The following is a 14398-nucleotide window of genomic DNA, read 5'->3' on the forward strand; positions in this document are numbered from 1 at the left end:
ATTATGTTTAATTAGAGCCCAAGGACCATAACTTATTACATCTTAGATATAATAGACGAAACACGGTACTGTGCTTGTTTACAGAAAATAAATGTTACAAAGACATACAATATATAAATGGAGACATTTTCATAAACTGATAAAACAGAGAACCTATATGTTACCAATGAACAATATTAGTTTCCGTCAAAGAGGTTTTGATGTTGAAGATATGAGAATTCCCGTGTTAATTGGTATAATACCCCTCTTTGTTGAATTCTAATTTTGATACCTAAATGCATTAATTTTGTCTCAAATCTTTGCACCTGTGACCAGGACAGGCCAACCTTTTGTGGGTCTGTCTTATCTCCCACTCATCAATGTTTTGTGACATTTATTTCTGGGAGAGAGAATTATTTTAAACTCAAATGAATCGAAGAGTATAAAAAACCCTATAACGCTCTCCCTGTAGACCTTAGAACGATCGGTGGAAGTCATCTCAATTTGATTTTTTCAGCGACCGCAGCCTGATGTCACCGTCGCGTCGCCATCACCGGCACTATAAGTGCAGCCTAAGGCTAAGGCCCCGCTCCCTGCGTCAGCGCGCCCGCACTGCAGACAGGCGGGGCGCTGACAGACACAGACCGCGATATGCGGTCTGTAGGGAGCCGGAGCCGGAGCGGGAGGTGGGCGGGAGTGGGAGGTTTGAGCGGGAGGGGGGGCGTGGCTTGAGCGGAGGGACCCGTTACAATCCCCCCCTCCCTCCCTCCACGAGCTCGGGCTGGCACTCATACACACACGCAGACACACACACACACACACAGAGACAGAGGCAGGCACTCACGCACTCAGACACACACATACACACACACGCAGGCACTCTCACACACGCACGCACGCAGGCACTCATACACATACACACACACACACACACACAGAGGCAGGCACTCACGCACTCAGGCACACACATACACCCCACACTCCTCCCCGCTCCCCGAAGCCTCTCCTCCTCCCGAAGCCTCCCCTCCTCATTGGCTCACAGCCACACCACGTGACGTGTCAACGCTAGGGATCACCATTCTCTTGTATCCCGTAGCGGCTGACGCGTCACAGCATGTAGTGAGCTGTGCAGCCAGGGGGGACCGGGACCGGCTAGGGAGGATTCCCCTGCTGGTGGGGAACTCGCGTGTGGCCGCCCGCGCCGCCGGGCGCACCGGGTCCCAGGCCTAATGCATACTGGGACATCTGTCTTGACAGGGCTAATTTTAATCTTTGCGGAAACAAATATGACAAATGCACCACAGACAACCATATTCGATATTGTTGCCTAATTTTGCCCACTACAAATCTTTGTTCTCCTTGGGAATTGCATCAGATTTTAATTATCATACATGGTTAAATGCGTAAGGAAATAAAGAGTGCTCTTTCTGTCACCGCTTTGTCTGCTAACCAGGACAGCGTCAGGAATGTACACGATTCCCTTTGCAGTTAACCTAGGTCAGGGGTAGCCGACCACCAACAGGTCAGGTTTTGAGAATATTCCTGCTTCAGCACAGGTGGCTCAATCAGTAGCCCCGTCTTTGATTGAGCCACCTGTGCTGAAGCAGGGATATCCTCAAAACATGACCTGTTGGTGGCTCTTGATTACAGGAGTTGGCTACCCCCGACATAGAGATCAGGTCAAATCTCTGGTACATCTGTACACTTTCACCAGTCACTACTATTATAAACACATTGTTTTTATTGGCCCATTAATGCCAAGACCAGGTTAACCCTGAAGACAGAGAATTACATTTTTTTTTTTACATGTAACCCCTTGGTGGCTGTATTGTTACCACAACTAAATGTGCGAATACCTTTAACCTAATGTAACGGGTTCCCCCCCCCCCCAATCTCACATTGGCCCGGGTACGTAGTCTAACCAACCCCCCATTACGTGTTTGTGTGTGGTGGTGCACCTGTAGGCAACAGGACTCCTGAGTCTCCCGCTTGATGGTATTAGGGGATGTCATCAGGACAGGTAGCTGAGGTAGTGGGTGCGAGTTCAACTTACATCATGTGCAGCGCCTCCACCTCATCAGGGTCTGTGCATCCGCAGGGAGATGGTCCTGATGAGGAACTCCTTCTTGGTGGTGACTGCCACTGCTGAGTAATCTCACACTCACACAGTGGGGGTTTCATTAACAAGGTCATCTTTATTGTAGATTGGGATGTAGCAGACTGCCCCATGCAGCTGCCGGCTCTAGCCGCACATCTCTCCGTGCTGTCCCTTTGCCAGGTACGCCCTCCCAAATTGGAGTGGGATTCCCTCTTCTCCTAGGGAGATCCTCTCTGTGCCAGGTCCCTGGACACAGAGTGGCTTAGACAGGCTTGATTGGTCAACCTGGACCGCTAGTTACTGCACTAGGGTCACAAAGTGTTCCTATAATCCCTTATGCAGGAAAATACAAGCTACCAGCTACTTCGTATAACTGCTGGAACCCACTAACTTATATACTTCAGGAGGCAGGCGCATCCCTGATGTCACTATCCAGGGACTCAGAGCATACAGCCACTCCCCTCCATACATAGGGCACCTCACCAAGGTGTGAGGGAAAACCTCCATAACTACTACTGGCATACCCGTACATATCAGGACTTACTGCCAACAGAGAGGAAAGTAGTATACCATTATTATGCATGGCTATATACTCCCCCTGGTGAATCCCCACCGTCCCGGCTGGGGCCTAAATTTGGTGTACCTTGCGCCAGGAAACACTGTAAAAGAACACACAAATTAAGCGTCAAACATTACCACATCTACATAATAATGTCAGAACATCACGCTCACTGACCAGCAGGGAGCACTTAAAGAAAAAGGCAGACCACTCTGTTCCGGGACCTAATAATAGTGTCGAGGGTCTGGTTTCTTCACCTCCCGCCCCGCTGCATCGGTGACTGTCACGCTGTACTCTCGAGGCAGACCTCGCTCATTACAGTACACCGCTTTGTGCATATAAATGCTGCTCCCGATTTTCCAAACCCTCATTAGTTGGGAAACCCTCTGCTCAGCCTGAACTCCCTTAATGGCCCCTCCCTTATTAACAATGTAATATTCTATGTCATTACGGAGCCACCTTTCTCGATTATCCTCTATCTCTCTCATCAGAGGTTCGGGGACATAAGGGTACTCAAGCCCATGAGACCGCTTATACTTTGCCATAATGGCTCGTTCCGCTCGACAGGCTCGGGTCAATTTAGTGTGCCCAGCCCTTCCCGGCAACACCCATGACAGGGGCTCATCTGACTCCACCGGATCCTCTAATCCTTCGGAACCCTTCGGTTTAATATAACCCGCTTTAATTCGGCTCCACCTCACTCTCAACTCTTTGAGGTAAGCATCATCACTGAACTCCCCGGGAGCCCACCAATGGTCCACTACCCCATCCCTTTCTAAAATGAAACGGGTGCGGTCTATCCAGGCGACATACCCCTCATATAGTGGCGCCCACCATCTAGTTTCCCGTACCTCCTCTGAGTTGGATTCTAGTGGCTCTTCCTCTTCAGGCCCGCCCGATGATACCCCTGAAGTACTCTCAGATGGCGTAACCTTTCCCCAAGGCTGTGATCTGTTTCCACCCATGATACTCAACACACTGGTACTATCACTGGGTACCGACCCTTGTCGGGAAATCCTCCCTCCACCCTCCGATCCATCATCCGAAGTTCCCCAGTCCAGGCTCTCAGTCCGATCCTCGGTAGGCCCCCGGGAATCCCCTGACATCCCCAGGCTAGATGTAGACCCGAATGAACACGTGACAGGGACAGGGGATTTAACTAGGGCCTTGGGACTAACTCTGGGAGTGGACGGGGTTGGGGGACGGGGCCGGACGGTAGGTATCGGCAGGGTTACGACCTGCTCCTCCGCAATACCTGACTCGCTTCCGCCACAAAGTCTGTTCTTTTCTTTGGCAGCTGGGCTCCTCTCTCTCCGGCTCGAGCGCCCATTCCGTCTGTCCGTAGGGGATCGACTTCCGCTGCTCGACCGCAGAGGCGCGATCATCTCCCACTCGATGCCACTCTGGTCATCCGGAACTGCCTCTGGACACGCACGTGCTGCGACGCCATCTTGGGTTGGGTCCCCAATCGAGACCTCTTCCTCCACAAGGACATCCGGCAACGCCCGTCTGCTACGCGGTCCAGCCTGACCCTGGATCCGCTCTTCTTTCACCTCCACCCCCTGGGTCTGCGACGAGCACTGGGCTGGCCTACTGCTTCGCAGCGTCGGGGTGGATCGACCTCCTTCCGATCCGCTAGTCACCACGGCAGTGGGACTCCGGCGATCGGGTGGTCGCGGTACTGGAGACACTTGACTCCGTGTCTCCACACCACGCGGGATAGCATCCCGCCAAGGCGTACCACTGGTATGGTACTCGTTTAACAAGTCCTGGGTATCAGCCAGTCGGGCACACTCCTCATCCGAGGACTCCAATTTACAGTTCGGGCGGGGCATTCCAGTAGGGGACCGCCGATGAGCTCCTTTCCGGTCACCTCTCCGATGGCTGGTCTTCTCGGCCTTGAGAACCCGGCCTGATTCCTGCTCCGCGGAGCCTGCACTCTCCCTCCACAGTGCACCCGGAAGCTCTGCTGCCAACATCGGGGTAGAATCTTTCACTCCCATGGCTTGTACCGGCACAAACGTCGTCATAGGCCACATATACTGCAGTCTACAGTGAGGGCACCGAGCCTCGCTGCCCACAGCTCCACCCGGCAGTCTGCACTGCAGGCAGAGACAGACCACTGTCTCCACACCCTCTACGCGGATAATCAGGAAGCCTCCTGGAGCCGAGTAGGGATGGTTAGAAATCAAGGGACTCTGGTCCACTTTTTCAGACTGTTCAGCCATAGTCACCAACGGAGGCACTCTTTTTAGAGGTCTGTATCGATCAATGGCTCTTTGCAACTGAAGGGCAGGGGCTGGTTGAGCAATCCCTCCTCCTTCTTTCTCCATCAGCATCCGGTGGAAAGGCAAACCACTCCCCCTGGTTGAAACTAGGGGGATGTCTCCTAGACTTGTAGGCTGACCCAGCACAGGTGCACAGTGAGTCATAGTCCATGAGGGCGTGGCTCCAGCTTTCGCGCCAAACTCCCCAGCAGGGTAGAGTTTTCTCGTTGCCGCCACCTGGCCAACAATTAGCAAACTGCAAAGTTGCAAGACTTTCTGCAGCTGGCCCACGCGGTAGCCCGGGAACGCGGGAACCGCCATTTTGGTGAGTATCGTCTTTTTCCATATTTGAGGTAGTGTCTGGCTGTTTGTGTATTGGTGTATAACAAAGTCCATTTCGTTCCTCCCATCTCGCAAGGCTGTCGTCCTCACTAGTCTCGAGGGTACTTTCCCGAGAACATAGACAGGACAAACACGGCGCAGCCACGGCTTTCACGCCATTCCATAACAAGCTCACAAAAGTCTCTTCTGTAGCTAGTTCTTCTTCCTCAGTCCGACATCCTGGACCTTCTGCGCTTTGCAGATCCTCCATTCTGATGGTTGTTTCTCGATCACTGTATACTGGATTATTGTACATGGAGCTCCGCTCTGCGGGGCAGCTACCACATCAGTACAATAAACATGCCTTGTACACCACCTTATGTACCTAACGTAGATCTGACTCGTGCTTGCACTACCTCAGGCTAGGCTCACTCTCTCAGTGTCTACTGTATCTCCTTCCCCCCAGTCTGTGCTCCCTTCGGTAAGTGATCTGGAATGGCTAGAGTACTCTGGGGCTTCCATGCAGTACTTGGGCGTCTACCTCTCTTGGTCAGCCTAGTGCAGACCCTCTCCAGGAGTCCTGACCTAGTTAACAGGTTATCCCTTCAGGTGTCCTACCCCTAGCGCTACCTCAAGGTGACTCGGACAGCTATAGCCCCTCTCCAGACCCACTAACTCCTCTCAGGTTCTCAGGTTATCCCTGCGGTTCCATCCCAACACAGCACAAAGTGGCAGCATACACTTTCCCTGTTTCCTAGCGTGTGCCTAGCAAAAGCCTGTCCTGTTGACAGGTCCCATCTCAGCAGCGCCTCCAATTGTAACGGGTTTTCCCCCCCCTAATCTCACATTGGCCCGGGTACGTAGTCTAACCAACCCCCCATTACGTGTTTGTGTGTGGTGGTGCACCTGTAGGCAACAGGACTCCTGAGTCTCCCGCTTGATGGTATTAGGGGATGTCATCAGGACAGGTAGCTGAGGTAGTGGGTGCGAGTTCAACTTACATCATGTGCAGCGCCTCCACCTCATCAGGGTCTGTGCATCCGCAGGGAGATGGTCCTGATGAGGAACTCCTTCTTGGTGGTGACTGCCACTGCTGAGTAATCTCACACTCACACAGTGGGGGTTTCATTAACAAGGTCATCTTTATTGTAGATTGGGATGTAGCAGACTGCCCCATGCTGCTGCCGGCTCTAGCCGCACATCTCTCCGTGCTGTCCCTTTGCCAGGTACGCCCTCCCAAATTGGAGTGGGATTCCCTCTTCTCCTAGGGAGATCCTCTCTGTGCCAGGTCCCTGGACACAGAGTGGCTTAGACAGGCTTGATTGGTCAACCTGGACCGCTAGTTACTGCACTAGGGTCACAAAGTGTTCCTACAATCCCTTATGCAGGAAAATACAAGCTACCAGCTACTTCGCATAACTGCTGGAACACCCACTAACTAACTGTGTTGTGCCTTATATACTTCAGGAGGCAGGCGCATCCCTGATGTCACTATCCAGGGACTCAGAGCATACAGCCACTCCCCTCCATACATAGGGCACCTCACCAGGGTGTGAGGGAAAACCTCCATAACTACTACTGGCATACCTGTACTTATCAGGACTTACTGCCAACAGAGAGGAAAGTAGTATACCATTATTATGCATGGCTATATTAACATGGCCACAGAGTGAAATCTATTGGTTGCAGGGTTTCTTTATGGATAATGTTCACGCTTGGAGCACTTAGCTCTGTGTTGTATTCGAGTTGTTGGTATTTTAATATCTCTTTTGTAAAGTGCTGTGGTTGTGACCTTATAAAGACACGCGCATTATTGAATTCCTTTGGGTATGCATTAAAACTCACCTTACAACATTCCACAGGCTCTGAACACACCATTTCACTTTGCCTGGGGCCAGGAGGCTTCTTACCTACTTTTCAGCAAGACATGCATTTCATTGTATTGCAAAACTATTCAATACAAGCAACATCATGTTAACAGGCTCAGCAACATCATTATAATAGCTGCTGGCATTCTGCAACATTGCAGAGTAGCAATTACAGTATTTTTTTTTCTTTAATCTTATACGCTAGCAAAATTAATTATGTTTGCTATTGCATCGATACACTATCTGTATTTCTACAGCAGCTTATGTACCTAATGTATTTGTGTGTATTTTTTTATTTAATTTATGTCATTTATTTTGCACTGTCATGATGGAGCAAACTTCAAAGTGCAATCCCAAATAAGACAATAATGAACTGTTAGCGTGCATTGGGTTACTATATAGGTAATGTCAGATATTGATCATTGTCTTGGTAATGGTTCTTACCAATGTACAGTACCTTACAGGCTGCATGTTATCCTTTTGCTGTTGTCATACTGCAAATTAAGTTAGGTTTGCTACATTTAAGTTTTGTAAATACGGGACGCCAAAATTCAGTACGAAAATTACATTTAAATCCAGACATTTCATATATGTTTTCATGACAAAAACACACACTGTTTTCTCTCCCCCCGCCATTCTCTCTCCTCCCCATCTTTCTTGCCCCCCTCTGTCCATCTCTCCATCCTCCTCACAGCTCCTCTTCTCCTCCACCTCACAGCTCCCCTTCTCCTCCTCCTCACATGGCCCGATCTCCTCCATACAGCCCCCCTATCGCTGCACAGCACTTACCTGGGGGAAGACAATTCAAGGACAAAGGTCAGGCCAGTAACGATGGTAGGAGGATGGCAGCTGCGGAGGAGGACCATGGTGGCGGAAGCGACGGCAGAGGGCAGTGCTGGATCCTGCCCCAGCAGACACTGAAAGTTGTAATTGACTTCTGGGTCATATACCACTGGGGCGAGCTCCATCACTTCCCTCCGCTGCCATCGCCATGGTCCTCCTCTGCAGCCACCATCTGCCATCCTTTTCCTCCTGTCACTGCCGGTCGGACCTTCGTCTTCGAATTGTTCCGGTGCCCCTGAAATACAGGACAATTATGTATCCTGGCACACCTTTCAGGGACAATTCATTTAAATAAGGGACAATCCCGTATATATACACGGGATGTCTGGCAACCCCAGTTAAGTATCATCCCACTCTGCTAAGCCCCTATTTAATATGGGGAGAAGCAGGGTAACATTCAGCAATACAGTAACTCTTTCTGTCAGAGGGGTGAGCAGTGCATTGTAGGCCCACACTAACTTCAATTCACAGGAGTGGAAAATAAAGCATGGTTAACACTGTACAACTCTAATACACACCATATAAACAGTTGGGCTAGTTTGTCCTCTGACAAAAAGGTGAGTGGTGCTCAAGGGCTTAAAAAAAGCGGAGTTCAAGAAAAAGTCTTAAAGCCAGAAGGAAAAAGTGCAGTTTGTCAGTGGGATAGATCAAACCAAATGCACTCCAAAGAAAGTAAACAGCATTAATTTCTTACTCACAGAATATATGCTGCATTTACTATGTGAGTAATACAGTAATTTTATTTACTATATTTGGATTGCTGCTGCATTTTTTACCTGTCCTCGTAAAAAGGGGAATACGCCTAAATCTGTTTATATTATAAAAGGGGCGGGGCAAACATGATACAAATAATAGCATCCCTTTCTCAGAGTCCCATTGTAAATAAGAACTAGCAAATGTTCAAAAATGATTTCAATATTGCTACTTGCCAATTTGTTTTATAGCATCAGCCACCAATATTTAACCCATTGAACCTGCTGTTAATGGACTGTAAATGTGTGCAAAACAACTACAGTACTAGAATACATTTCTGAAATAACTCATTTGGAGTCTAAACAATATGCTCCTTTTCCTCGATTTTACTACACTGAGCACTGAACGGAGACATTTGACTTGGCATGGTTGTGTGCAACTACGTCAATGAACTTTAATTCTTCTCTATGAACCAATACAGTTACTAGAGCATTAGATGTGGAATATGAAATAAGAGTACTATGGAATGAAGACAGTCTGGTGATTCTACCTGATTTTCTTATGTCTTTGCAATTTTTGATAGATGACGAGGCAATAGAATATAATGATTGTTTGAGAAGAGAAAGATGCTATGTATAAATCAGTGCACAATGCAGTGGTTGTGTGATTGGAAGGTAGTTCAAGAAGAAAAAAGGTCTCAGATGTGAGGACAGAGCATTCGACACAAGTGGGGAAGAGAGGAGACATCCTTTAGCAATGACAAAGGAGGGAGAAGGAGTAGGTGGTATGTTAGCTTTTATTGGACCAACAAGTAGCTATGTTACAACTACATATCAACTACTTGTTGGTCCAATAAAATCTATCATACCACCTACTCCCTCTCCCTCCTTTGTTACTACATGGAAGAAAGGATCAACACCGCTACCCACCCTTCCATCCTTTAGCAGAGAAGAAATAGCAGGCTAAAAGGTAAGAGATGGGCGCTCGGATATAAGGAGAGGCAGTGTAGTGTGAAGCCTTGACAAACTCTGTAGTAGAATTAAAAAAAAAAAAAAAACAAGCGGATTTATAGCAGCAATTCCCCCAAAAATGCAGAAGCTACTGAACACTGAAATATTTTTGGCAAATCAGAACACATTTTACGTACAGTAGGAACGTTGAGAGTTATGGTAAACCAGACCATCACTGTGTAAATATCATGTTAGGGTTATTCATGTTGCTCTACAGCCTATAATAACAGCAAGACAGCCTTTCCCCACCACATGAATTTCAATGTAACGGTGAGAAATACGCAGTGGGTGTCAGCAGTTATAATTTATACAGGGCTTGAGACTATTTTAGTATTGTAGCTGTATTCATTTTTGCTTAGTAATGCAGCATATGCATTATCAAAGGGGTTTATGAATATATCCATTTTGCAAACAAAGCATTGATGCACATTAGTTTACCACAATCTACAATTCTGAACTAAATATCTTTATAGTGCAAGATGCCTTATTGGGCTCAACTACCATTTTACTTCTGATGAGAAAGCAAATGAACATGTTGCACAATACGTCATGTCTCGAATTTGTATCCATACAGTATACTGAAATATTTGCAAATATACAAAAATTATTGAGATCTAGTGCTAACTTAATATTCAATTACTTTTCTCTCAGACCCTCCCAGGTGAAATACATAATCAGGAGAACCTGCTCTCCACAGTCTTCAACCAGGAGGGCCTTCCACCTTCCTATGACTTTAATGATATGGATACGGATCCCTCACCAACCAAAAACATGCTGAACAACTGCTTGTCTCTTGCAAAGAGCTACAACTTTGGGAGAGCGACTTATTTCATGGAACCTTTCAGTGAAGTGGAATGGAGCAAAAACCCCAACAGATACAACCAGAATGACAGTGATGAGTACAATGGTGGGGACTTGACAAAGCCAGCTATGGACTTTGATCTATATAATGAAGATCAGCAAACACGGAACAAAACTTTGGTGGGAAAAAGTCCTCACGGTGACAACTACTTCTCCAACTACACACAACCACTGGAAGATCTGTGCTGGGAAATCTCATCTTTACATAGCTGCCTTGACTTGAATAGCCACCAAATTCCCAATGTGGAATCTACAACAAAGGGGGGTTTCCTCAATTTTAAGTCCACCGTAGATGATCTACACGGAGGGATATTGCATATCAACCATAACAGCAGCGTATCTCCATCAGCTGTTTATCATCTCTATCAGGAAGAGCCATACGTAATTAGATATAGTTCAAATTGCCTTTCTCCAACAATGTGAAAATGAACTGGGGTTTGCCAGAGAAAGAAAGTACCCGATTTATTGTTTTGAATTTTCTTACAAAGCTGATACTCTGCTTGATTTTGAACCTTTGGACTTCCTACAGCATTGAACAGTTCTCCCGCTGCAGGACAATGTATTTTGACATGAATCAGGGGTGCCCAAGCATGGATATCCTGAACCTGATTTGTTGGGGGGGGGCTTGAGGACTGGCGTTGAGCAGCCCTGATTTATGTCAAAATACATAAATGACATAAATCACTCCGTTCATATGAGCAGTTAAACAATGAAGCTTCGGTTTTAAGATTAGACATATGGCTTCATACAGTTTACCACAAAGGGCAAACAAATATAACTCGTTTAGAAACCTGGTGTATTTCAATAGGCAACAACACAATTTATTTGGACCAGATTTATCAGTGAATTTATGCTTGTAAACAATAGATCTATGAAAAACATATTGCTACCTGTAGGTCGCAAAGCTTCCTTTTGAACAGCACTTTTTCTTTGCCAGAGGAAGGGGGGAGAATAAAGCCCAATGTCCGTGTGTACAATAGAATAATTCTATTAAGCAGCTACTATTTAAATAGGTCCATAAGGGAATGTCTACTTCAGCTTGCACTTTGGTAAGGTTCCGAGCACCCAATTACGTCAGGTGTCCTTGATATTGCATGTACCCTCATTTCATTCAAATGTAGAATAATCTCTTTCCCTAATGGTTATGAAAGGCTTGACATTGTGGTGGAAGGGCATCACACTGAACAAATGTCCTTGAACAAGAAAAAAAAAACTTTTTTTTTAAACATTTGATGTTGTTGCTATGGGGGAATAATAAGATTTAGGGAAATAAAGGGTGAACTAAGACAAATGGATAACAAAGTGATCACCACTGGCAGCAATTTACATGGATATTTAATGTTAACCTATGCGCAGGGGGTCTCAAACTCAGTCCTCAAGGGCCACTAACCGGTCATCTTTTATGGATATCCAGGCTTCAGCACAGGTGGCTGAATCAGTGGTTCAGTCATCCACCTGTGCTGAAGCAGGGATATCAATAAAAGCTGTCCTGTTGGTGGTCCTTGAGGACCGAGTTTGAGACCCCTGTCCTATGGTATCCTCAAATAATTGGAACTCTTGCTGCAGTTGGTGGCTAATGAGAATAGAAAGTAGAAGACCTCAGAGTGTTCCTACTGTGAATACAGAAGATGTGAATATTTGAGTAAACATCAAGTAGGGGGTGAAAATATTTGATTGCACCTGCATGTTGAGGGCTGTGTAAATCGGACTATAAATAAAACTGCCAAAAAGAAAAGAGGCTGTTCTTTCTTTTATATGTAAAATATCTCTCAAGAAGAGACATTGTTTAATGCCTGTAACTATTACATAAACCAATATTATTTCCTTACATAAAACTTTAAATGCTGAAGGCACGGGTTGATAAAGTGACTTGCTTGTCAAACAAAATTTAGCAGATACCAGACCACTCCTCATATAGAAAATTCAGATGCATATTATTCCACCGATACGTACAGCTCATAGTGACCCTACCCGTGTCCTCAAGTGGTTATTTGACAGTAGTCGGAGAGAAATCGGGGCACAAAGATTTTGCTAGCAATTTTTTTTTGTTAAGCCATAATTTATAGAACCACCATTTTGGCTGTATGATACAGCCTTTTTTTTTTAAGGATATTGCTTACAAAATAAGGTTAAGGGGATATACATATACGGGGATATACACATACAAAAAGTGACTCTCCTCAGCTTTCCCGGTGCACTCCAGCTATACAAAACGCATGGGTGAGGCACATTTTTCACTAGTCCATGGGACAATTATTAAGAATATTCAGGTACCTGCAAAATTTGGTTATGCCTTAACATGGCTTGCAGGCTTATATCGCTTTGGCCAAAGTGTTTAACAAAATCACCTTATTCATGAGATTACTGTTTTATTTTAGCCTAATTGGTAGGAGCGCAGGAATCGTTCTTTTCGTTTTTCTATATGTAAGGCCCATCTTTTATCAGCAGCAAACTTCTATAGGGAGGAGCGCGGTATTATGTACAGTCTCTCACGGTAATGTCAGTGCATGATAACCGATAACTGCACTAGGCATAATACACCATAAATGCCACAGTAAAACAGTGAATCGATCCATAGGTTAGGTACTATAGGGAGATTGACTAACCTCCGGTATGGTTAACGCATATTAACTACCCGAAGCAGAATCTCTGTCGCGCAGACTCTCCCTTTGCTCCAAGGTATTTGGTCTTGTAGACAGAATCACCTTCTTGCAGCATGTGTAAAAATGGGCGCTCCGCTCGCCCAAAGGTGAGACCTGACAGGAGCTCCAAAGACTAGGAAAAGGACACTCAGCGTGTTAGAAAAGCCTTGGCAATGTAATACTCAGGAATCAGGCTCTGTTCAAAATCAGCATTCTTTTTATTATTCTTCAATCAGCTTTAGCCAAGATACAGCATATTAGATAATCTGATAGTCTTCAGTATCTAAGAAGGTAGTAACTTATGCTTAATATTGCTCCCTTCTTATATGCTAAGGACAAATAGATATAAATCACTTATCTTAGCTAACTTCTTTTGCGGACTAAAACATTCTGTTTTTTTAGTGCTAAGCTGTATTTACTCTTGTACTACACCAAATTGCCCTCAGCAAACATCTGTCTAGGATCTTATCACTAAAAAGGGTTCACAGTGTAGTGCAAGACCTGCGTTAATTTGGTTATACCTTGACGTTGGTGTGCAGGCTTATGACGCTTTGGCCAAAGGGTTTAACTAAATAACCAAGTATATACAGTATTATTATTGAAGTATGCAAACCTTATACTTATTACTTTATGTTTTGTCAATTGGATGTAGCATTGGGCACCCGTCTTTTGTTGTATACATTTGCCACGCCCAGTAGCACTCTTTTTGACAAATATATATTCATGATGTGGTGTGTGTGGGTGTTTGAGCTAGCACTGGGTAGCAACATCACCCCTTCATATGCCAACCTATGCATGACCCATTTTGATAAACAATACATTTACCCCATGAGCATTTCTGCAAAATCTAAAAACTATGGGCAGGGTCAGTTGGAGGATGTCTATGATTCTTTGACTATACTGGATACTATATATTCCTACAAAACCATGCGAGTCGTGAGCAGATACCCTTTCTTGATATGCTCAACTCTCTATCACAACAATTGCTTGCGATCCATCTGTTATCCAGTAATGGTCCCAGAACAAGAACTCATCCTCACTTCATGCATTGGGACAGAATAAAATGGCTTTAGAATGTCATGGAACTCTTATTGTGCTTAAATATCATTGGACTGCCACATATGAAAACTGTAAATGGTGTAATGTTCTTCTCTCTTTAGCTGGGATTCACTAAGCTCTAATAGCAGGTATCACAGGGCGGTCCCCACCACTAGCACCTATTCACTTGATTGCGATAGCCTCCCGACTAATCCCCTG

General features: G+C 45.8%; 1 protein-coding gene across 1 annotated transcript in view; it reads left to right on the forward strand.

Moving 5' to 3' along the window:
• GCM1 (glial cells missing transcription factor 1) overlaps positions 1 to 12231 on the forward strand; it is a 47113-nt gene extending 34882 nt beyond the window's left edge. Inside the window, exon 6 of the mRNA XM_075598183.1 lies at positions 10290 to 12231. Coding sequence (XP_075454298.1) covers positions 10290 to 10922 — 633 coding nt within the window. The 3' untranslated portion in view covers positions 10923 to 12231. The remainder of the gene's footprint in view (positions 1 to 10289) is intronic.
• The last annotated feature ends 2167 nt before the right edge of the window (positions 12232 to 14398 follow it).

The sequence above is a fragment of the Ascaphus truei genome, chromosome 4 (assembly GCF_040206685.1).
Source record: "Ascaphus truei isolate aAscTru1 chromosome 4, aAscTru1.hap1, whole genome shotgun sequence".
Lineage (NCBI taxonomy): Eukaryota > Metazoa > Chordata > Amphibia > Anura > Ascaphidae > Ascaphus > Ascaphus truei.